Source organism: Equus quagga, chromosome 3 (assembly GCF_021613505.1).
Source record: "Equus quagga isolate Etosha38 chromosome 3, UCLA_HA_Equagga_1.0, whole genome shotgun sequence".
In the NCBI taxonomy this organism is placed as follows: domain Eukaryota; kingdom Metazoa; phylum Chordata; class Mammalia; order Perissodactyla; family Equidae; genus Equus; species Equus quagga.
In genome coordinates, this window is record NC_060269.1 from 122,119,800 (window position 1) to 122,145,743 (window position 25,944).

The 25,944-nt window shown below is 40.2% G+C and overlaps 1 protein-coding gene across 2 annotated transcripts in view; it reads right to left on the reverse strand.

Annotated features, from left to right (window-relative positions):
* Nucleotides 1-25,944, reverse strand: part of LOC124237075 (LIM and calponin homology domains-containing protein 1-like) — a 309,151-nt gene that overhangs the window by 55,009 nt on the left and 228,198 nt on the right. Inside the window, exons 9-17 of one of the 2 annotated variants that reach the window (XM_046656322.1) lie at nucleotides 22,627-22,879; nucleotides 21,306-21,569; nucleotides 13,157-13,459; nucleotides 10,474-10,716; nucleotides 9,677-10,003; nucleotides 8,237-8,349; nucleotides 8,018-8,129; nucleotides 7,313-7,573; nucleotides 3,090-3,125 (exon numbers count right to left, since the gene is read on the reverse strand). In XM_046656322.1, coding sequence (XP_046512278.1) covers nucleotides 3,090-3,125; nucleotides 7,313-7,573; nucleotides 8,018-8,129; nucleotides 8,237-8,349; nucleotides 9,677-10,003; nucleotides 10,474-10,716; nucleotides 13,157-13,459; nucleotides 21,306-21,569; nucleotides 22,627-22,879 — 1,912 coding nt within the window. The remainder of the gene's footprint in view (nucleotides 1-3,089; nucleotides 3,126-7,312; nucleotides 7,574-8,017; nucleotides 8,130-8,236; nucleotides 8,350-9,676; nucleotides 10,004-10,473; nucleotides 10,717-13,156; nucleotides 13,460-21,305; nucleotides 21,570-22,626; nucleotides 22,880-25,944) is intronic. The other variant, XM_046656321.1, reaches the window with a different exon arrangement.

Below are 25,944 nucleotides of genomic sequence, written 5' to 3' on the forward strand. Positions count from 1 at the left end.
ATCTCTGTTTCCGCCAGGAAGTTCTAACTACCTCAGCCCAAAAGTGGCCAAAAGCTGGTTGGCAAAATAAAAAGAGAAACTCTTGTTTGCCCTCTCACATACCAGGAAGTACTATTTTTTCCTGGAGTTTTTTTTTTTTTTTTTAAAGAAATACCAGCAAACTGGCCAAAATAGAAATAACGAAACTATGAGCAATATCTTTATGCCATTTCAAATAAAGGAACTAAGCAAGTTGAGAATTGATAATACTAGACAGAAAATGGGCTGAGTCACCAATTCAGAAAATGTTCCCTAATTCAGAGGTTGGACTCAGCCTCTAAAATGAAGAAATGTGTGTCTAGGAAGGGGGTGGGGGAGCCTGGAGAAGCGCAGATTCCGGAATATTATTGTGACTTGCACTAAATTTATGCTTCTCAAATAAGCCCATGGGTCAAGGGTCCGTGGCTGCAGAGTCCAGGAGTCTCTCTTCATGGTGAGTTGGCATTTTTGAGGGCCAAGGTTAAATTACCTCAAGAGGAGCCTGGAAGTTGTTCCCGGGTCAAGTCTAAGGTAAGGGAAGGAAGAATAAAATGGCCTATGGTTCTCTCAGTGTACAGGCTCTTTTGGTGGGGAAAGTGTTGGGAGAGGAGTGAGGAACTGAAGAAAAGGCTATGAAGGTGAAACTAAATCTATGGAAACATTCTTGGCTTGACAGCAGGCGGAAATTTCTGTTTGCCTCTGTGGTAGGTCTGCCCCTGACCTGCATTTTCCTTAAAGGGCACATCTCTTTTTGATTGGGTTGTATTTTAAGAATGTGTCAATTACAAATAAATAGAGCCTGGGCCAATAATTGCCCTTAAAGATTTTGAAAAAGGGAGATAAGTTGAGGAGTAAACTAAACATTTTATAAATTTCTATTTAAAAAATAAACTCGCAATAAAAACTTTTCATTTTGTTCCTGATGTGGTTTCACGTAAATTGTGTCTACTCCAAGAAGAAATCTGGCACTCTGCATACTCCTAGATAAGACCTCTGGAAAAGAAGCTCCTTTTACTCTTCTTAGTCCACGAGGCTGCTTTTGGTAAATCTGGAGAGAGACAAGGGAGTCTGTGCTCCCACCCCTTTAAAAAAATCATTAACTTTTCCTCTGGGTGAGCGTTCATATTCAGGGACAGGCAAAATTTGAAAGCTCTTTAATATAGCTCTTTTCTTTCACCTTTCAGGGGTTCCCAGAGATCTATCTTAGGCAAATTGCACATGGCTTTGCATTGATGAAGAATAAATCCGTTCTATCAAAATGTTTTTGCTAACCAAATCAACGTACTGTTTTGCCTATCAATCTTACATAATCCTCCTTTCAGTGAACGTTAAATATTGCCACTGCAGATTTTAAAAGTAATAACCAGGGCTCAATTTTATAGAATACTTAACTTCGTGCAGCCAATTTGGTTTTGAGACGTGAATGTTCTGTATGTCAGACCACAATGCAATCATAGATCACACATGGGAAGCTGACACCCTTGGAGCTAGAGTAAGGCTGCTTAGAGCTGGGAGTACAAACTGAGCTCACAGCTTGAATGCAAATGTGGAAAAGGTACAATTCAAAAACAGTCAATTTTTGGCTTAATCTCATTGTCATTGGTGTAAATGATATCTGTGTATTCTACACCATCGTTTAGACTCCTCGTAACGTGACTGGACACTATGGCTCAGAACAGGAAGGTGAGGAGAAGGAATGCTGGTGCTCACTCTTCTGAGGGCCCAGACTCCCATGAGGCCACAAAATGCCTCTTGCAGAGGAGAGACATCAGGCTTAGCAGGCTACTGATGCTGGAATTAAAACATCAACCACATTTTTAAAAAGACAAATTACTTGTGGGGGGAGGATGAAAGGGGTAAAGGGGCGCATGTGGATAGTGATGGATGGCAACTAGACTTTAGGTGGTGAACACTATACAGTCTATAGAGAAGTCAAAATATAATGACATACACCTGAAATTTTATATAATGTTATAAACCAATGTGACTGCAATTAAAAAAAGTGTAAAAGAAGCCAAATTACTCAAATCTGAGAAAGCCAGCATTCTGCAAAGAAAACTTTTGCCTTGGATATCAGTTTCAGAATGCTCTGTGTATGGAAATTCCGCCCCCCCCCCTTTTTTTTTGGTGAGGAAGATTGGCCCTGAGCTAACATCTGTTCCCAATCTTCCTCTTTTTGCTTGAGGAAATTGACCCTGAGCTAACATCTGTGCCAATCTTCCTCTATTTTGTATGTGGGATGCCGCCACAGCATGGCTTGATGAGCAGTGTATAGGTCCGCACCCAGGATCCAAACCTGCAAATCCCAGTCTGCTGAAGCAGAGCGTGCGAACTTCACCACCACACCACAGGGCTGGCCCCAGGAAATCCACTTTTGAAATGGAGTTAATGTGGTCACAAATAGAAGAGTATGGATTCTTCTCAAATTTGGATGTGAGGCAGGGGATGGAAAATGAATCTCTGAGAGGAGTGGAAACCGAGTAGCAGGGAGTGGAAGCCCAAATCATGTTTCACATCTTGACCCCTTGCTATATATGCCATGGAACTAGAATGAAACCCCAACGTTTTGGTCTCAAGCATCACATAGTTTATATTACTCCAACCTGGGAGGAACTTGGGCTTCTGAATGTATAATTAGTGGTTTAGGATTTATTTTCTTAGTCTAGAAGAATGTGGCTATGAGAGTGGCTGCTTCGTCATTAAGTCCAAAAGCCCCAACATATCACATATTCAATGCAAAACGCAGAATACCCTTTTAATAATTCTATGGTTCGGGAGGGGTACCAACGCACCAAGAACAACTTTAACATGCCCCGTCTATGAAAAGCAAATGTTAAGTCTTAAGCAGCAGCTGCATATTAGAATCATGCTCAAGTTGCCTTCTCATTCATCTCTCCTGCACAGAACATATGTTCCGTGTTCCAACTTCAAGTGCTTTTCTGAGGCCGCACGAGCCCGTTAGCTATTTAGTTCCCAGTTGCATCAATTGCATTTCAATTAGTGGGTAAGTACTAGAAGCATGCAGTTTAGGCTAGCAGTTAATGTATTCCTACGAATACAAGACAACTTACTCTGCGTCATCAGACACAGGAGTTCTCAGACCGTATCTACAAGACCAAATACAAAATTAGAAAATTGGCAGGACAGAGAAGGTTAACGCTGTCAACAAGCTGGAAATAAAAACTAATGGTGAAATGTATGTGTGCCAAACCTTTTTTGCCAATCATACTGGAAGAGAAGTGTCATTAGACAATTAGCAATATTCATTAACTGCTGAAAATGAAAGAAAAGTCTTGACATTTCTAAAGAATGCAAAATTTGTATTAAAACCCAGAGGAGAAATAAAAACAATCCCCATGCTACCCACAAAGAAAGAAATCTGTTCAATATAAACACAAAAAGACTTAGGTGCAACCCACAATGTTTAGAGAAGGCAGGCGAAAAAAACCCCAAACCTGTATTATGGTCCTTCGCAAACAGTTAAACCGTTCATGCCTTGATGTTCAGCAGTAATGGGCTGTAATGGACACCAGCGTAGAAGCACACGCCTACTGACCCTTTCTCTGATGTGTTAATGCATTTGCACAAATGACATCAAAGAGCGTTTCTGCAGTTTTCTGAAAGCAAACCAGAACTCCAACCAGAACCCCAATCAGTGCCTTCCACATGCATTTGACAAAAACCACAATTCCTAGAAAACTGGCAACCTTAATCAAAACCAGACTTGGGTGATATTCCATAACTTGAAAAACCGAAGACTTTTACAGTCTTTTATATCCTTCTGATTATTTAGGTCTACAAAGTTGTACTCTTTGTGATATAGGCACTTTAAGGTTTAATGTGTTTGATAAAGCAAAGAAAAAGGCCAAATTAGAAAAAAAAAATTAGAAGATCACAAGGATATACTTTAAGCACATTTTTAAAAAGCAGCTCCCACAAATGACTGTTTCCCCAGCAAAGGGGAATTTGAAGAGAAGATTTTTACCTATGTCCTGAAATGCTGTTCATTTCTGCACTCTGATGGTGGACAAAAAATTGAGTAGAGAAAAAATGTCCTGTTTTCAGTTTCCGATAAATTAAAGCATGGAGTTTTCAGCAAAAATTACCTGGTCTCATGTTCAGTTTCATAACAGTTTATAGGGAAAAGAATAATTTCTAAAGATCTCTCCCTACAATCTTAGGGAAAACACCCCCAAAATGCATGGATGTACATAAGCATACACCCTCCTCATTTATGCTTTTATCATTCTAGAACAGTCTGCATTCATTAATAATTATTCCCATTCACAGTGAAGGCAACTGCACCAGCGCAAAACCCAAAATCTCTGATGAAATGGCCAAAAGCAAGACAAGGGAAAAGTGTTTGTGGACATTTCTTTTCTGGCAGTAAGACTTGTTTCCTGTGTCTCTGGGTATAGTTTCAGGAGGTGCTAATGTTTAATGTAATACACTCAATTTTCCAAAGACACCACAACATTGAAGCAGATAACCAGTGGATTCCTCCACATCAAGAAAGTGTGCATAAGCAGTGTTAATTCTGAAGACTGGATCAATGTTTCCCAGTTAATCAATGGGCCTATTGGAATAAACTTAAATAGAGTGTTTTCTAAATTATCTATGGAGAAGTTACCCCTAATTGATGGTTAATCTACACATAACTATTAACAGTCGGCACATATTTTTGTGTCTCTATTTGAACATTTTTCTTAATGTTTTATAGAATTATAACATATATACAGAAAAGGCACATACCATCCCCATACACCTCGATGAACTTCACAAACCGAACACACTCACAGATTAGTGTTGAGGGTTTTGCACCATATAAATGGACCCATACAGCAGGTATACTCTTTTGAGCTGGGCTTCTTTAGCACAGTTTGTTTATGAGGTTCAGCTACCTTGTTGCATGTAGGATATATTTGAATTTAAATGGCTTCTACACAAAATACTTAAAAGTATTTCATGGACAACTCTGCCAACAAATGTAAATTTACACTAAAACGTAAGCTCCAAGAGGAGAGGGTTTTTCTTTCTGGGTTCCCTGAATAGTGACCAGACTAGGCCCTCAATAAGTATTTACTGAATACTTACTGGATGCTCTGGAAATTGAAAAGAAAAGAATAGCACAGTCTCTGACGACAGCCTTCCTTTATCCCTTTACTATACACTTATGGATTTAAGGAATTTCCTCTCAGATTAATTTATTAGCTTTAAGAGGGCACCAATTTAAGCAGAACTGCCTTTGCTGTTATGGAGAAGATAATTAGAGCTTGGGCTTCAAATGGTTTTCCTACGGGAAAATGAAAAGTAATAAGTTAAAAACTCACTAATAAAAAGATTTTTTAATGCAAAGTAATTGAGTCAATGGGCTATGAGGTACAAAATTGGCCAGACAAATCATAGTTGGTATAAGCATACTACCCCCAAAAAAGCAATTAATAAAGTTGAATTGTGAGGGCAGGGATATTTAGAAAGATATAGGGAATATTCTATTCACCTACTGATCACATTTATATAACTTTCAGCACTAAACACAGCACTTCAGGATCAATAATTAGCTGGTTACATACTTCCACATTGTGCAACAGCATAAGCTTCCTTTGAAATGAGAGGGAAAAATGGGTTTACTGCTCATTTAAGATTATTGGGTAGCACCTAGCACAGTGTTTTATACATAGTAATTACTCAGTAAATACTTGTTGAAAGGAAACACAAATTCCCAAGGCGTGTGCTTGCTCAGTCACGCAACTGTGTCACATAGGTAATCTGACTATATCTCTTTGTGCTCAAACTAGCCATTCGTTCCCATTTGAATATAAAGAGAACTCTTTCTGAATCACAAATAGAGGACAGATAGAAGTGACAGGGAATTCATCAGACTTCCAGTTTCCTCTGGTTACTTGCGTAGGCAACACGCTGGAGTGGGACAGTGCCTTTCCACTCAGACAGAGCTGGGTTTGATCTGTAATTATGAACTGTGTGGACATGGGCCTCAGCTTCCTAACTGCGAAATACAGATGAAAGTTCTTACTCTCAAAGTTTGTGTGAGGAGTAAGTAAATGGAAAAGCACCCAGAATGTATCTTAGTAGGCAGCCTGTAGGACTCCCTTCCTTCTTTCCTTTCATTCTAACTTGCTTTACAGTAGCCCACTGATCCAGGACCACACACCACGTCAGGGCATCTGGAGAGTGAGTGACTGTGGTGGACCAGGCAGACGGGTTAGTCCTCTGTCACGAGCCAGCCCTCACCAGCCTTCACCAGCCGGGATCCAGGTGTGATCCACTCACTTAACTTCTCTCTACATCAGGCTCCCATTTGCGAAATGGAGCTAATATTGATTCAACCCACCCATGAATTCCCAGGAGAAGGTGAGCTCAAGGGAGCAGACGCACCGTGAAAGGGCTACGAAGCACCCTATAGCTGAAACCAGTGTGATAAGAAGGCTTTATTATAGTATTATTATTATGATTCAGAAGAATGTAAAACAGAGATTAAATCTAGGTAGTAAAGATGGCTAGGATATTAATTTTAATATTTGGGGATTACTTAAGATTTCTCCCTGCTCCCCACTCTACCCTCTGTCTCACCACCATGAAGGTCCTTTGTGAAGTGGAAGTCCATCACTTCCTGCTTTATAGTGCAGCTTATAATTATGCAAAATAGTCCTCAATCATTTGCCCTACATTGATTAAGCGGACCACAGTTTTAGCAAAAATATATCAGTCTTACTAAATAGTAACAGAACTTTCAGCATATGGAACCTTAAACCAGACCATGAAACCCAGGATTATTATTTCCCTACTCTTCATTTTAAATCAAGTCAAAGCACAGAACAGAAATCCTACTTCTAGAAAGCACTGAGCATTTGCTAATGTTGAAACTGAATGAAAGCACAAATTTGATAAGTGGATATACATCTTCTTTGGACCTGAAGACTCTCCTTGAATCAAAGTGCAAATCAAGTAGGTCAGAAAGAAGTTCAACCCCTTTACCTGAAGGCTCCCTGTCTGAGCTTAGAAGAAATATGAGTTTCCCATTTAGGCTGCCCACAAGATGACAGTCAGAAAGAATGTTTAACAGAAAATTCACAACAGAACTATTCTTTTCGCATCTGCTTACATGCAAAAAAGAAAAAAAAAATTCTTGGCAGACTGGACCAATTTTTATCACTCTGCAAGCAAGAGCAGGTAAGTGGCATTGATGTACCATTGTGCATTAACTTATTCAAAGCACGTATCAAGGCTCAGACTGGAGAAACAAAGTCACAAGAGCACAGGATAATATTCTGACCTCTTATCTTTCATTGGTGGAACTTTGGCAGATTCTTCCACATCTTGTCGCTTTGCAAATGGAACCGGAAGGAACTGGTTTGGGTTGGATCCAGTGTGTCTAAAAGACATGCCAGTTCTCCTGGCCATCATGTCATCTTTTTGTGAATCATACAACTTTCTTTGGCCTCTTAGTCCACTGCCACTCCAGGCAGGAGCTGTCACCTTCTCTGAGCTCTCTTCTTTCTCCGAAGCCTCCCATTCAGAGGCCAGAGGACACGAACTAGAGCAACATTCAGTCCAGCCAGTCAAAGCCCACTTATTGCTAAAGATATTTTCAGCAGCGTCACTCACTGGCATTAACTCAAGACAGAAGAAGCCAATGCCCATGGAGGCAGCAGCACACACAGCAACTGGGTATTAATACCGTGGACCTCCATCATGCAGCTGGTACTTACAGGGGAATGGATTTCTCTTTCTGATTTTCATGATTCCTGAGAACGAAATTTGGCCAGCACCCAACCACACGCAAAGGCTAAAATCTCTACCCAGGGGGAGCACTGAAAGCGGAACTCTGACTCCAGGATGAATACATTCCTTTAAATGACTTAACTCCATGCCACATCAGCCACCAAGTGCATACTGTGGCTCTAAGCTGTTTTTTTGGGAACACAACAGCCACACACAGCAGAGGCAGCACACCCTGGAATGCAGGCAAGGTGCTCACAGTGGCTGGCTGCTCTCCTCAGATCTCTCAGCCTTTGGCAGCATCTCAGAATCTCTTTGAGCAACTCCTTCATTCTCTTCTTTGCTGTCCTGTGGCAGCTGTTTGCATGTAACTAAAGCCAGAGAGGACAGCTTTACTACTAGGAAAGAATTCACACCAGAGGCTTTACCCCACTTGTCATCCTTCACCTCTTGGGGAGGGAGGAAATGTCCTCCTCACCTTCCTCTGGTGGGCCCTCGCCCAAACTGCAGACATGTTCCTCCTGGGACTCCAGCACAGGAGCCAGCCGTGAGACCCTTTTGCAATAGTCATCTATGCCAGAAGTCACTATTCTGTTGATAATCAAGCAGCATTGGTGGCAAGAGAGAAGAGGAATAGAGTTATAAAAGGAGACAATGAAAGTCATTGAGACAGAAAGATTAAGAGAAAGAGTTTGGTGGCTCACCTGAGAACTGGGTAGTAAGATACTGGTAAGGATGACATACTCAGACTGAGATCATGGAATCTGAACTCAGGCAGGGGCCTGAGAAAACTCAAAGAAGGCTGGCATCACTCTGTCACCATGGGGCTGAGTGATGGCTCCCTCAGTAGTCAAGGACTCAAGGATGCATTTCTTACTAATTTCTTACTCCCACCTCCTCCATCCCATTCCCCATCAACCTCCGAAACCCAACCTGTGTATTTCTGGTGTACTAGGATTATTAATATCCACAGTCTGCTCTCCTCTATGGTGTCAATCACAGTATGGAACCAAAGGAGCTTCTCTGTATGTCAGGGACCATCCACGCTGCCTTTGGATGTCAAGGACAGAATATGAAGGAGAGTGTCTGGAACATTTTCTCTGCCATGGAGAGCTTTACTTTGCTCCCACCATACAGGTGGAACGGACGTTCCCAGGAGAATCTAGAGTCTTATATATGTCCTATACCTGCTTGATGGAAGAAAGACCAGCCCAGAGCACTGAATCTCCAAAAGTGGCCTTGGGAATTCAAAGGTGGAAGGCCTCCAGTGAGGATAAGAACTGGTGACAGGCCTGCAAAATCTTTTCCCAGGTAATCCCTCACAAATTTGGATGGTGATTCATCCAAGGAAACTCTTGAGTCATAGGAACCCTTAAGAGAAGAGTGTTTTTCCACTCAAGATTTATTGTATAATTTTAGAAAGTAGGGGAGGGGAGGGGACCTTTATTTTTTTGTATCTACTTAGATGTCCAAAATTTGAACTTAGGATACTAATGATTTTTTCCTCTCTCTGTGGGATAGGAAAGAGGGAGGTTACAGATAAGCCTGATTTTTATCAATATATCTTTAGAAAAAACACTAGGAATATCATTTAAACATCCCATCTCATTCATTCTGGACTTCCAACTAATAAAATAGTGCTTAACACAGCTGAGGGAAAAAGGGTCATTTGCCAAGATTATTGGCATTCCCAGCCAGTGATTTTGGTGACAACAGAATCAAAATGGACGCCTGCCATTTAACTTCACACATGTGCCTCCCCCCAGGGTGACCTGCTAACATTACTTCTCTGCTAACCAGCAAAAGAGCCTGTTTAAACTATGTCATCTGTGGAGGTTTCTTTATCGTCCTTCAGCAAACTCTGAAAGCAGCAGTGACTCCCATGCAGCTCTCCTTGCACATGTATGGTGAAAAATACCTGAGGTCATTTTGTGAATTAAGTGTTCGGTCTTCCTCTAAGCTAGACGTGGCCGCTGCGGCGGAGGACACAGAGTAAGGTTGAATCTTGCTGCCATGACTGATGACTTCTGCATCCTCCCTAGGCCCGGCCTTGCCAATGCTGAGACGCTTCCATTTCTGCTGATCTATCTCTGTTACTGGTCCAAAGTGCACAAACTTCTGCCTGGGGCTGGCAGCTGTCTTATAGGCCCTTGCTTTGCGGCTGGCAAAGTCATCACGGATGGCAGTCTCTGCTTTAATTTCTGGTGAAGGTTCAGGGGCACAGATGTGCTCAACACCTCCATCCCTAGTCAGAACCAGAAATAAGTTCCAAAGGTTTCTAAGGCAAGTACACATCAATAAGAAGTGCTTTTCCATTAATCAATCAAATGAAGAAATGATCATTGCCTTGCCTAGATAAATAGTGCTTTAGTCTTCTATAGCTTTTCAAATATCACTTCTAATACCATAAATGATGGCATAAGAAAATCTTAGGTACAACAAAATAATTCAAATTATTTAAAAATCGAGTTTAAATTCCTTACAGTAAACAAGCCTATGAAAATAACCATTCATAATAAGCAGGTTGAATTAAAAAGGATGCTTTCCATCCATGTGGCTTAAAGTTTTAGTATTAATGTTTCAAATTATGAAAACTATGCTCTGTGTTTTGAGATGCATTTTTTCTGGCCATGAAAATAAAAAAATGATAGAAGAATAAGCATTTGATTCCTTCAAAGTTAAATAATACCACTGCCAAGGGAAAATATGACACACCTCGTCTTTCCTGACACTTTCAGTCTCTCCCACGTCTCCAAGTCGGCTTCTGTTATTTTGGAGACTGTGACAAAGCTCGGGGCCTCACGGTGAGGGGCAAGGCTGCCCTGAATTCTCCGCTGCGCCAGGTCATCCTTGTAAAGATCTGGCACCTTCCTGAGTCCCTCTTCCGCAGGTTCACTCTCCTGAGCCCGCATAATACAGGTCACCATCGACTTCACCTCTTCTGTTTGGCCCTGACTTCTGTTAATTTGATCCAGGCCCCAAATCACCGGAAAAATCAGGTTCAAGGAAGGAGAGCAGACAAATAGAATGTCAAGCATGGAAATTCAGAGGCTGAGCACAGAACAATATGATGGAAGCACCTTTGCCTTTCTCAAAAATATGGAATCAATTGGAGCCTCAATTACTTTCGTCTATTCTGCCCTTTTGACACTGTAATGAGATGGAGTTTTTCCACCAGATGATAGTCTCTAGTTTAGTTTAGGAAGAGAAGCCAGGGCTCACTGAAAGACTGTTAAGAATGGTAATGAGATTTCGGTTTGACAATAATGATGCCCAATTCCCACACTATTCAGGTTACTATAATGAATTCAAGTTTTCTGATTGAATCCCTGAGCCCTCTTGGAATGTCTTTTACTGCACCAGTAAAATGTTAGTAACGAGCTTGGCATGATCCAAATTCTAGGATTAGTTTGGAGATAGCTGGAACGTTGTTCACATATTAAACATTTCAACCACAAACCCCTGCATGATCAGAAAGTACATTTAAGTCAACTGTGACAAGAAAGTTTCAATGTTCAAACTCAGTCTCTGCTTCCTGATAGCATGAGTTAGGTTTGGCTAATATAAACCTGAAGAATAAACACAACGTATCCTCTTTATCGGGGTCCACAGAGTCAACACCCATTTGTTTCTTGTGTTAATAACTGTTGGCTTTTACTGATGCTAAAACTGATATTTTCAATTGCTCTCCTAAGATGTGAATGTTAGATGGCTAATGTTGACAATACTGTAATTTAAACCAAAGCTGTGGCATTTATATGCATAAACATTCTATCACATTAAAAGTCAATTTCTAACTAAATATGCTTCTTGAGATAGAAAATCTCAAAATATACACAAATAGGGCTATTTATTTTTTCAAAATATATCATCCAAGCCAGAAAACCAAGAAGTATTCTTTTGTTACATGGATGACTTGGTGTATTTGCAGAGCCTATGCAAATAGGAAGGCTACAGAATCTTCTATTGGCTTTTAGTTTGGGGAAGAGGAACAAGGAAGAGCATTGCAAAGAGCCACGAGGGATCCTTCTTTTTTCCATCAGTTCTTTGCCTAAAGAGGTCATGGGCTGTCCCAGACCCAGAGCTGTGTTCCTAAACACAGGGTCAGGTGATTACAGACAAATAAGCTGGAAATATCAGGAATTAAAATTGCATGGAGGAGAAAGGAAAAAAAGAGATACAAAAGCTACTCCTTTTCCTAACTCAAGTTGCTGGTCCCCATCAATATGCCTTGATGCTGGTCAGTTATCCAGAAGTCTTTGTTTCACTTGCAACAACCGATCCCACAGGCCCTCCAAGAATGAGCCTCCTGAAGCTATAATGTGTCCTATAAAAAAGTTGTGCCAGGTCTTCTGTGCTCTGATCCCTGTTCTACATCCGGGGATCTTTCATGTGTTTTGTATCTGGTACTTCATAAAAAAGAAAAAATAAAACCAAAACTACACACTAACTATGCCACTGAGTTCAATGAAAACTACCCAAAAAACTATTTTAATTGTGTAAAACATAGCTGAGATACTTATATTCTCAGTTCAACAGGCTTACAAGCCTCTCAGGCAATAGGCAAAAAGATGACAATTAAATAATCAAGATGTGAACTCTAACTGATTCTGATACATGGAAAAAATACAAGAATGAGGAACCCTGCACAATGAAATTTAGCAAGCTGACAGCTTAAATGAAATCATATCCCTCTTAGGATAAAAATCATTGGCTAATCCCATTTCACTACAATTTTCCTTTCCCAAATTAACAGGATGGGAGAGAAGTTGGGAGAAGGAAACTCATTTAAAAACAATTTCCATGATAGAACAAATAGAAGTATATTATATTTTATATGTTTGAGAAGTTTTTTTCATGAGAAATATCTATCATTAAATGTCTAGGTGATCTTGCTGGTGTGAGAGAAGAAAGAGCAAGCCTCATTTTTTTCCTCTCCAATATCTAAAAGGAGCTAAGAAGAGAGAAGAGTTTATATTTATAGCTAAGGAATAACTAAGATTTCTGCCTCCTATTAATGGACTGGGGAGGCCTTGAGAGGTGACTGTTCCCTGGAAGGCAATGGTACACATCTGTTTGTGCCAATAATGCCAATCTATGACACCAGCACCCATCTGTGGTGATGTGCCCAGATACAGCACATCTGCACACAGGAGCTCAATATTTATTTGGCAAATTCAGCCCTATTTTGAATATGGCCATTCTACTCTCTGCCATCTGCACTTAGGGTAGATTGGATAGCTGGAGTTCTACTTCAAAATAAACCACCATTAGCAATTATACGTAATTGGGGCAGGAAAGAGAGGAACAAGGGGCTATGATACAAATCACCTTTGCTGAATTATGTTTTCTCTCGCTCTCTTTCATACATACACACACACATACACACCGTGCAGACCTTTTATATTCTAGACTTTTCTTTTCTGAGGTTCCCTTTGAGAGCTGTCTGCTGCCATCTGATTTCTTCACCTCTTTTTTTGGGTAGGGCCCATAGAGGAGTTGATTCAGTGGCACCATTGGCTTGGTCTGGTTCATCCTTGCTCTTCTTGCAGCAAAGTCATCTTTCTCAAGATCAGGCAGTCGACGTGCAGCTTCATCTTCTGACTCCGAATCTTTGCCGTGTTGGTGGGTCAGGAAAGGGTTTTCTTTGCGAAGGATAATATCGCGAACAGCTTCTTTCTCATCACTTAATTGCTTTTGACTGATAGAGCAAAATTAAATGGAACTCTACATGTGATCAGACCAAAAAAATTTCAAATCCCCATCTCCAGACAGACAACTGTGTTGTTAGTGAAATGTCTTCTCAATATCGTTAGTTCAGATGACATCTGTTTACTATTTTAGTCCAGAGTTGCACCATAGTTAGGGCAGGTTTCAAAACCTTGAATTTAGCCAGCTACTAGCAATATTAAAAACTCATTTAATTTACAGGGCTCCATCAGTATCCGAAAGGCAGGATCCTAAATGGCTCTGAAAGTGACAATCCACATTCTTTTCATGAAATTGGGAAAAGTAGGCAGCTTTTTATTGTTGTTCTTTTTTCTCTAGCACATTAGCAATGCACCCAATAGATCCTCAATTTGTTTTTGACGGACAGGGCAAAAATTTGAGCCACCAAGAAACTGACCTGAGGGAAAGCTAATGAATGCAGCTGGGTGACAGCACACCTAGAATATGTACTAGATTGCAAAGTGTAAGGAAGGTGTTTCTGCAGAGCTGAGCTAACCTGAAACATCTGGAATAGTTTATGACCATGCACAGGATGGACCTGAGGCAGAAAAGCTTATCTTGCCCTGCACCCTCCCATCAGTAACCCTTTCTTCCATCTTCTGCCCCCATGACTCTCTACCTCCCAGCTCTTTTTCTTTGTTATATGCTAGATATCAAGTAAATTGTCGTAAGACATTTTGCCAAAATGGCTTAAAAATTATTACTTTGGGCTATTTCCATCTTCAGAGATCTTGAAGGCCCTAAACCTTAAATTTCTAGAGGAATGCAGTTTAATGGAGGAATATCAGGACTTTTTTTGCTTTGTTTGTTTTTTGTCTTTGTTGGGCGGGGTGGGGGGTGGGAAGACCATTGACTGTGCCTATCTGATATTCAAACAAACTCCTCCCCCCTCCCAGTCATAAGATCAGCCTTGCTTCTAAGTAATAATAAAGTGTTAAAACATTTTTTTAAATCATTTATTATCTTCTCAGTTCATAAAGAGGATAAGTAAATAAAATATCTTGACTTCTAAAGAAAGCTGACCTACTTTGTATCGGACTTCTGAGAGGATTAAGAGCAAATTCTTCATCATCAAAGGACGACTCATCTCAGAAGACAGGAAGAATTAGCCTGGCTAAGAGTAAAATGAGCAATGAAACTCTGTACTGTGGTTGACCAGATGGCCCACTGTTGCTCTGCCTCACACCGCTGCAGAGGAGGCCATTTAAGACTACAATAGGCTCTCACTCCATCTGACTTTGGAAAATCAAATCACCATTAGTCATGCCCAGTAAACTCCTTCTCACTGCTAACCATTGTTCTCAATAAAATTGTAAAACATAGAATTTAAAGGTTGTTGGTGGTGCTTTGCTCCCTAAATAAATTTATTTCTTAAAATATGAAATCTTGCTCTTTGAGTTGCACACTTAACTCTCAGTCTCCTGTCTGGCCACTCCTGGACGAGGCTCGCTCTCCTCCCTGCCTTCTTAGCCAATGGGTCTGGCAAGTACCAACTGGCGTTGGTTGACTCTGGCTATAAAGAATGGTCAATGGGAAATGACAGGCCACTGAGTTAATCTCTTCAAAAAGGCATTGTTTAAAAAGCACACTGATGATAACAATGAAGGTGGCTAATGATTATTGTGAGCACACTATGTGCTAGAATTCCTTCTAGTGTTCATTCATTTAACTCTAATAAGAACCCTGCAATGTTAGTGTTTTTAGCATTCCCATTTTGCAGAGTGGAAACTGAGATTACGTTAAGAAATTTGCCCAAGGTCAAAGCGCCACTACTTAAGTCAAAATTCAAACCCAGGCAGTCTGGCTCCAGAGGTCCTGTTCTTAACCACTGTGCTATTCATTAAACAAAGGACAAGGCCAGGAACAGTTTTGAAAGCAGAGCATCATGCAAAAAATAAGGCATTATTGTTACTACAGAAGTAGGAGAAAGAGAAGTATTTTGGTTACTAAATAAAGAGATCCTGTGAGTTGTGCTTAGAATGGAGTTGTGGTTCGCATTGTTGGTTACAGAGGCAATGCTCAGCCAGGATTAATGACAGCAGAATGCTAACTAATCTTACCCTACAATGCTTGCACAGGACTTTACAGTTTACAAAGGCCCTTTCAAATTCATTATCTCATCTCAGCTGATCCAACTACAATTCCAGTACGGGAGCAGACTCCTAGCTAGAACTTCTTAAGCCCAAGAGCTGCACTCTTTCCATTTTTTTGACCAGGGGTCCTGGGTTTCAATCTCCTCCAACTCAGGCAAAATTCTTTGGAATAAAACAGATGCATTTATGCAAATGGCCATGCCAATTTGTGATGTTAATTTGTGTCAGGAGAATCCACTGCCTGATGCATGATGTGAGAGCACAGCCAGGCTACAAATTCCCTGGGGTGTTTCTTTCTAGGCTAAATGCCCAGTGTGGCAGGACTCTTTCAAGTGATCTCAGTTTCGATATGTGGACTTAAAAAAAAGGGGGTGAATAAAGCTTTCCGTATCATTGGCCACTTAAAGCCACACTCCACCCACTTGAAAACCAGTCACAGTGACTGATTTTCCACTAATTGCTTGAATCCCGTAAATTCAGAGCATCAGGGCAGACTCAGAGAAAGAAAAAAAATAATGACACAAATTCTGGGCTGGTACTGTTGGCTATGAAGTAGTAAATAATATGTATGAGGCAGAAGAGTAGGATTGTGTTCACAGGTATCTAGTTACCAAAATATTTAAGTGACCTTTTATAATGTACCCTTCTTTTTCTCTTTTAAGGGCAGTCTATGTGAAGCTTCAGCATATTCTATTTTAGTTTTCGATAATTACAACTCTCAGCAGCTAGTACATTCCAGATACACTAACCTTCATGACAACCCTGCAAGATAGGAATTATGATGCCCACTTTGCAGAGGAGAATGTTGAGGTTTCTAGTTCCAGTCACCTCAATTTAGGTAAATTAAGTAAATTTCAGGGGTAGACCCAGCTGTTTGGCTTGATGTTCACTGGGAGGTTCGGCATGTTTGTTTTTTCCAAGTCATTCACAGATAAGTTGCTTTGAGAAGAAGTTAGTCTGTGGGCACAGCTTCCTTCACTTAGAAGGAATACAGTCCAGTAGGAAATGAGAAATACCAAGTCTGGCCTCCAACCTGGCAAGCCTGTCCAGCCTCATCTAAAACAAGTCAGGCTATCTTTATAGGAGAGATTATGGGCTCGAAGAAGGTGAGGGGGAAGAAAAAGCTCTTCTCAAAGTTTCCAAGGCTTATATATTTCAAAGTGAATGAGACGATGACTTAAACTAAGAAAGAGCCAGCATTTTCTTTCACCTCCTTTTACTTGGCAACACACAAAGAACCAGCTCAGACTGGCAACCAGTTTGTTCTATTGAAAGAAACTGGGCTCTCCTGAAAAGCCTGTTAGGCCTCCTGGGAATGTCATGGGCAACCCCAGAATCCCCCTTCTTCACCCAGTGTCCAACAGGGCAGCTACATCCAGAGTCGCAAAGGTTCACGCAAGTTATGTGTCTGCCCGGTCCCTGATCCCCAAGAATCTGTTCAGCAACGATCCGTAACTCAGGCATCTGGTAAGGAGAGAGGTAGAGGAAGATGTGTCTGGCACTTAGCTGCATCTGCTCTTCCTCTAAAGGTTTCTAAAATGTCTATTGTTCCTTGGAGCTTTTTTTCCCTCTGTAATTAATTACTATGTGGCTGAGAAGATCCACAGACTAGCAGAAAAGACTGAGTGCTGAAACATATGAAAACAATTAGCAAAGAAGTCCAATCACGTGAAACCTATAATTCAGCTCAAAAAAAAGTTTACTTCCCCAATGGGAAACACCAAGGCAGAGAACTCAAATCTCCATGGCATTTTAATTCAGGGGAAGTGAATCTTAGTTCTTATTTTATCCTCTTAAAAACAGAAATCTTGGCTTCTTTGGCAGGATTTCATATTTTGCAGTAATTAAGCTAACAATCATAAACTAAAATAGAAGAAAAAGTAGTTTATATATGTTTTACTTCAATGGCAACTCTAATAAATATTAAACTCCACACATTTATTAAGAAGTTCTACTTTCTGTCCCTTGACGCTAAGATACCTCCTAATATATTGCTTGACAGGAAGCTTGGGATTTCTAGCCTTCTAAAACTCATGTGAAAATGAAATAACATGCGCCTTTTCTCCTTTTTATATATTGTATTAAAAATAATACATGGAGGTGTTTGAGAATACTTGGGAAACAGCAAAAAAACACAGTCTACAAAAGTACAACCTTGTTCTACATCTATATGCCTTCTTCCCTCATCCATGATTCTATACTCTCACCCATCTCTACAAACACAGACTTTTCCAGTTAAGAAATGGGCCACAGGAAGTATCTTGGGCCTCATGTTGGGTTCAGAGATGTCGGGGCCAGAATTCCCCTGGACGGCAAAGACAGGAGACTGAGGTTGCAATCCTTTACAAGACATCGGCATATTCAAATGCTTTATGTTCTTATTTTCTAGACACCAATAATCCTTTTCTTTTTTTATGATATACATTTCATTCTAGTTAAGCTACTCTCTGCCACATTCAAAGCAGGATCCCAAATGTGGATAAACTTAGAATGACTCTCAACTCTGTTGTGGGCTGCAAAAAAGTAAGTGACAAAGACACAGACATACCAGGCTGGTGGTATGGAATGTATAAAACCTTTATGAGAGAGATAGCAGCTGAAAAAGATCTGTCCAACAAATTAATTCTGGGTGTTTGGAGCCGCTGTGTCACGTTGCTACTGGAACAATCTCTGGGAATATGCATAATTTCCCTGAACCCAATTTTAAATACAGATTCACAAGATCTAATGTGTGATGACATTAACTAACCTGTGAATTTCTGCTTAATAGAGCTAACTTGGATGAAATATGTAAAAATTAAGCCAGATAAGAAGAAACGTGGACAGGAGCAAAAAGTACTACATAAATACTCATCACTCAGAATTACAGTTGCAAACTAACCATGATTCTATGTTTGTCCACAGAATGGGAGTCGTCATAAAAGATTTCAATGTTTTTTACAAAATAAACTTCCCAGTTACTGACGTGGCACAGTACACTCACAGTAATTCCCAGCCTTTGCCCAATCTCTTCTTTTTCCTGCATCATCATGATTCGTGGGTGTGCTGAATTACCTTAATGTAGCTCCCTACTCGTCTCCCCTAGCTCTTTTGGGTACTCTAAAGATGATATGGCAATTCTTCAAAAAATTAAAAATAGAACTACTATATGTTCCAGAAATCCCATTTCTGGATATTTAACCAAAGACTTGAAGTCAGGATCCTGAAGAGATATTAGCACGCCCATGTTCATTGTGGCACTATTCACAATAGCCAAAATGTGGAAACAATTCAAATGTTCATCAATGGATGAATGAATAAAGAAAATGTGGTACATACATATAATGGAATATTATTCAGCTTTAAAAACAAGGGAATTCTGCAATATGTGACAACATGGGTGAACTTTAAGGACACTATGTTAAGTGAAATAAGCTAGTCACAGAAGGGAAAATACTGCATAATTCTACTTACACAAAGTATGTAAGAGTCATATACATAGAATCAAACAATGGAATGGTAGTCGCCAGGGGCTAGGGGAGGGTAAATGGGGAGTTGCTAATCAACTGGCATAAAGTTTCAGTTAAGCAGGATGAATAAATTCTAGAGATCTAGCGTACAACATTGTATCTACAGTTAACAGCACTGTGTTGCACAGTTAAAAATTTGTTCAGTGTAGATCTCATGCTGTGTTCTTACCACCATAAAATTTTTTTAAAAAAGGAAAAATAAATGGCAAAGGATATGAGGCAATTTACAGAAGAGGAAACCCGAGTAGTCAATACACATGACACAATATTCAACCATATTAGCAATCATGGAGAAATCAAATTTTTTTTTTTTGAGGAAGATTAGCCCTGAGCTAACTACTGCCAATCTTCCTCTTTTTGCTGAGGAAGACTGGCCCTGAGCTAACAACCATGTCCATCTTCCTCTATTTTATACGTGGGACACCTACCACAACATGGCTTTTGCCAAGCGGTGCCATGTCTGCACCTGGGATCCGAACCAGTGAACCCCAGGCCGCCGAGAAGTGGAATGTGCGAATGTAACCGCTGTACCATGGGGCCAGCCCAGAGAAATCAATTTTTTTAAATGAGATCTCTTTTTTAACTAAATAGACTGGCAATTTTTGAAAGTGATAATAAAAACAGGAAAAAACAAAGATGATGGCGTCTTTGGTAAATTTTAGCTTAAAGACATGACAGATGTAATAAAAATGAAAGTACGTGTGTCAAGGATATTAAGATTAAAATTTTTGTAAATTCATACTCTGACCTGTGTCACTTATTTCCTACTCCCACTGTGCCCTAGACTTGAAGACAGAAACAGGAAATGTCTGAAAAATGGTACATGATAAGGGGATATTATTCATTTTTGTATTCTTAGCATCTAGCCTGGTCTCTGACACAAATAGATGCTCAAATGATATTGAAAATGTATGTATCTGACAAGGTCTCTGAACCAAAATTTAAAGAATATCTAAATTTGTTTTTGTTTTTAAGATTCTATGACAATACTCTTCATTACTTCAGAAACCCAGAGAGCTGCTTGTAACACAAGCACGATTTTATGTTAGAGTTTTCTAGAAGCACATACATGTTTACGATAGACATACTTATCTGTGGAACACCACAGGCAGGAAGAAGTATACACTTGGTTTTTTTTATCAATATAAAACTATTCTAAGATTAAATCCATATTCATCAATGCTGGAACTTTCAGTTAAGACCTAGACCACAGAAATAACCACATACAAAGTTGTACAGAGAAATGGAAAAGTTCCATTAAGTGTGAGGGAGACAAATGTGGTGCTGTGGTCAGAACATCTAAATCTGACCACCAGGGCAGTGGTAACCAGCTCTGAGACCAGCAAGTCACTATCACTGAGCCCCCGTGTACTCTTCTTGAAAATGGGCATGTCACCTACCTCGTAGGATTAAATGGAACAGTAAGTGGTAAAGGAATTTCAATTGTCAAATTGTTAAGAATTTCAACTTGTCAAATAAATTTTGGTCCCACTATTATTTGTTAGCACCTTGGTGGTTATTAGATGAGAAAACTTAACCAGCTTCTCAAAACACTACATAAAACTGTAGAACTATAGTTTTCTGTGACTCTGAGGGCTGAAGGTCTCCATCTCACATAGAATATGAAGCCATCAGGAGTGAATACTAGTGCCTTTGTTACAATTAAGAGAAGTAATTACTCCATTCTTTGTTTTTGAATCAGTATGGTTTAGAAAATGAGCCATATAAACCCAGTCTTTCTTACGACTTCCTTAGGACAAAGAAAGTATGTGGACTTTTGTAAACGAGCCACTCTCCAAAGGGAGTGTTCCCTGTTTCAAAGGAACTATTTTCTTAGTGATGTGTAAAGTAAGATAAGAGCCATTTAGGAATAGTGTGAAAAATAACAAGCCACAAACAATCGAAAAACAAGATGTTATTGCTAGGTAAATCTCACAGCCCACAAATGACTGACCACAAATACTTGACTAGGATAAGGTCTAATCAAGCAGCAATAAGCTCACTCTCCACCTCCATTTCAAATAACCAAGTATTTAGCAGAGACAGGCCGGCCCTAGCTACCAGTTATTTCTATTTGCTCTGAGTGGGGAATAGTGATGCAACAGGAAAAGCATGAAGTGGGAAAACAAGATGGAAAGTCCAACACGCCAGACAGACTCCGACTCCCCAGGCATGCACAAAGCCAGCCCGGCCAGCCTCAGCCTGCAGAGCTAACCTGGCAAAGCGCTGTGCTGCTGGCATGACCTTGATTCCAGCTTGCTCTAGCCTTCTGTGCTTTTGGATCTCAGCAGCATCTTTTTCTTCAGAATTGGGAGCTGGTGCCACCACAGCCGCCTCTGGAGAAGGCTGCTCCTTACCACTGCTAGTGGGTAACTCTAACCCACCATCAGAAGACTTCCCACCAGGATCCATCTGGACGACGGGGTCCTCTTCACAAGACCCCACTTCACTTCCCTCTTCCTCTATTGTTTCAGGATAGCTAGTGAGTTGGACAATATGGTTTACCAAACTAACAGACTGGGCTGGGGAGCAGACCACATGTTGTCTCCTGGTCATTCTGATATTACTTTCCACTTAAAAAAAAAAGTCATAGCATGCAATATGATCCTGGTAATGTGAAGAAAATTAAACGTAGCCATTTGTTAATTAATACAATGCATCATAATCTCAACATTGACTAAGAGCTATTTCAAAAACGATTTCTGCTGGAAAGGTAAAATTTGTTTTGTTCAGTAACTAAAACTTTTAATCAAATGTTTATTCAATGGAAAATCACAGATAATAAATGTGGACTATGAGAAATAACCATGCAATGATCAGAGTGGTTTTGCTGAAAGGATTAGACTAGTTTGTAAGTTTCTTTTATTGGACTATAAAGTTCTTGAAGGCAGGGACTCTATCTTATTTACTATTGGGTCAATAATGCCTAAAAGATAGCACTTAGCATGTAGTAGATGCTCAATAAATACTTCTTGACTAACCAAAGAATAAATACAAAAACACAATCAGAGATTAGGGAAAACACTGCTTGTTTCTCTAAAGAGATGAGCAGCCCAATGTATCTTCCATTTATTATGAGTTTCTACATGTGATTCTGAAGCATGTTCCATGCATCCCTTACATACTACAGGTTATATCTAGATAAGCATTTATCTAGATTAAGTCTTTTTGCATAAAGATAAATCTTTCTGCACCTAATCTAACAGGAGTGGGAGTCAGGCAGTCTCCACAGAAGGATAGGGCTGACAGATCTGTTCTCAATGTCCTGTCAATAGAGCTGGTTTCAAAAATCTGCTCATTAGACAAGTATTTGTTGAATGCCTACTGTGTTGTGTGCCAGGCCCTATTCTAGGTACCCTTATGATGCTTGTATTCTATCATCACAATCTCTCTAAACACCTGTCCTGCCCACCTCCATTTGTCATCTTACATCAAGGTTCTGAAATGGCCATTTGAGTTCACTGGTGTCCAGGAACTGTCATTCCTGTACCACCTGCACTCAAGCCAGGGCGGGAGCAGTGTAGCTCAGGCCTTACCTGAAAGGCCTCTCCCCACCCAGGGGGGAGGTGGCGGTACTCCAGCTCTTCCGATATTCCTCTCGCTCTGCTTTCTTCTTTCTCAGAGGAGCGGGGACATATGCCGTCTGATTGCTTTTGTTCGGGAGGTACTGGTTAAAAGGCACGGCTGATTTCGGCTCACCATGGGAAGTCCGCCTCGCAGACATGTCATCCTTCTTCACATCTGGCAACTTCCGATGTGGCAAGTCAGATTCAGAGTCACTTCCTCTCCCTGGGGAAGAGAGGATGAGCGGTGAAAATGTGCGCTGGGCTAGCAGCAAAGTTCCCGATGGCAGGTATGCAATACTAGAGATGTGGTTAAATCTGTAGGTTCTGGGGATTTCTTCCTTAAATTATTCACTTAGCAAATCCAAAGTATCAGTCTAAATTAGTCTACTCTGGGAAAAAGTCTCAACTCTAATCAGGAAAAAAAAAATGTCAAATTAAAAAAATCTCCGTTTTTTTTAAGACTATCTATATCTGAGAATTACAACTAGCAACACATTTGCAACAGCCCTATATGCCTGCTGAGATTCTGCAACTCTAAAAGAAAAAACACAAATTAATCAATGGAGGTTTTTTTTGTTTTTGTTTTGTGAGGAAAATTAGCCCTGAGCTAACACCCATTGCCAATATTCCTCTTTTTGCTTGAGGAAGATTGGCACTGAGCTAACGTCTGTGCCAATCTTCCTCTATTTTGTATGTGAGTGGCTGCCACAGCATGGCTTGATGAGTGGTGTCGGTCCGTACCCAGGATCCAAACATGCGAACCCAGGCCACCAAAGTGGAGCGTGCCAAATTAAACCACTACGCCCCCGGCTGGCCCCAAATCAACGGAGTTTTTACTGAGCACCTGCTGTTGCATGTCTAACACTGTGTTAGATATTCTGACAAATAAGAATTATAAAGGATTCTGTCTTTGAGGTACCTTTAACCAATCCGTGAAACATTTGGAGGATATTAGTTACAATCAAGGAGCACAGATATATAAGAATAATAGGAATTCAGGAAAGTGGCCAATTTGGATTATACCAAGGGTTTGCCTTTCAGGAAGTGGTTTGAGTTATAATAACTGCATATTCCTCTATATTGGAGTTCTTCCTGGTATCTATTGCTAGAAGCAATCTTTTCTTCCTGGGAACCCTGTGGCCCCATCTATTCTTTGCTTCTGACTCATTATACTTTCTACCTTGTATTTTCAGAACAAGGGCTTTATATCATTCTCAGTATCCATCACAGTGTCTTTGTACACATGGGCATCCTCAAATTATCTGATGAATAAATGAATTGGTTTGGCTTAAACAGTGTTTTAGACATCACAAAGGAATTCAATGTTGCCAGCATCAGTCTTTTGTTAGGCAATAGCCCCAGCAATTATATTGCCTCCTTGTTTCCTGAGTCTCATCTCACTAGATAAGATCTATAGAGTGAAGCTGTCATTAAAACAAACACTATCATTACAGGTAGCTTCCATTTGAAGTTGGTTGAAAACTCTTAAAGAATGAGAGAGAATTGTGAGCTTATTCAACTCCCATAATAGCAAGGAGAAAATTACCTATTTACACTTATGAAAAGAGCCTTAAAGTAAGAGTCAAGAGAGGTGGCAGCCTCACAGGGAGGGCAGAGTACAGGTGTTAAGTCAGATCCACTTCATTTTGAGCTCTGCCACTTACTAGCTATGAGACTGCATTTGTTATTTCACCACATTATGCCTCAGTTTTCCAAACTGTAAAATGATCATAATAATAACACCTACTCAAAGGGCCATGGGGAGGATCAGATGTATGTAAACTACTGGTACAGTACTTGGTACAGAGTAAGTGACTAATAAATGCTGACTACTCTTTACGTCATTTTAGTTCTGGGATCTGTCAATAATGAGCTGTGGGCTCCTAGGCTTTTCTCTAACCCATTTGACTGTCCTTTTCTGAAAAATGGGAATGATTTACCCTGGAGATGAAATGATTTAATGGCTTTAAAAAGACTATAAAAGTTAAAAGCATTGACCATAAACAAGTTGTTCATTGTTGCAGATGAAATATTCAGTTTATGAATAATTTATGTCACTTTTTTTCAATCTCCCTTCTGAAGTTTTGACCATTTCATTACTGGTTAGTTATTAATTCATAACTTAGGTCCCTTCCCACCCCAAGTCTTTTATCAAGGATCTGTCTCAGTGTCATAAAAAATGTTTAGAGCCCCCTGTGAATGGCTTTATAAACAAATGCTAACCCTACCTTACCCTGCCAAGCTCTTAGTTTGTTTCCCTATTTCACATTATCCCTGTTTCACGAAGGTGGAAACAGGGGCTCAGAAGGCTGAAAGAGCCCATTCTCCATGGCTGGTTGATAACAACTCTGGGCCTCCAAGTTCTGTTCTCCAGACTCCCAGCCCACTGTTCCTTCCTCTGCAACACACTTCTGGAAAAACGTCGTCTGCTTAAAGCATCCTGACTAGGGGAAGCACTGCACTTTACTGAATAAACAAAAGAAAGAAAACCGATTCTTCAATCAACAATGAAGGCTTAGTCATGGGTTACAGTTGTCTCAATTCTAACAATCCTATAATTTATGAACTTTGTGTACAATATCTAAAAATATATTGTCTATAATATACTGAATGAAAGTCTCAAAATATGTTGTTGAACACATAAACAGATCACCACCCCCCCCCCCCCCCCTTCTCCTTGATGAATACCTTCAACAGATACTTCAGGAAAAGTTAATTTGCAAACGCCCCAAGGCAGAGTGGCTCAGTTGAAAGAAGGGTAGCTTTCTGGACTCAGAGATCAGGGTCTAATTTCACACACCAGCTATGTGACTCTGGGAAATTTAAACCCTCTGTACCCCAAACTCTTAAGTCCTCATCAGAGACATGAAGCTGATAATCCAGCTCTCATAGCTTGTTGAGGATTAAATGAGACGGCATAAAGCACCTAGGAAGTGGCTGGAATGGTGTACCTTCAGTAAATGGTAGAGCTCTTCTGATCTAAGGCTGACACTTCACAAGATTCTGACTTTACTTCATCCTGAAAACATGGACATATACGAGGGTGGCTTCTCTATTTATGCCCAAAGTTAGGAAACTGCAACATAGCACATGACAGTGATGGCATTATTTGATCGGAGTCTGATCCTTTCTTTCCACGGGGCTACAGTCCTCTCCTTTCCAGCAAGTCTTTCTTTTTTTATGTGTCTTTGCCATACACATCCCCAACCCTTTGGTTTTTCATCTTCCTCTAGCACTTTAATTTCTCTCATTCCTTATTTCTCTCCCTTAACTCATCTTTTATATAAA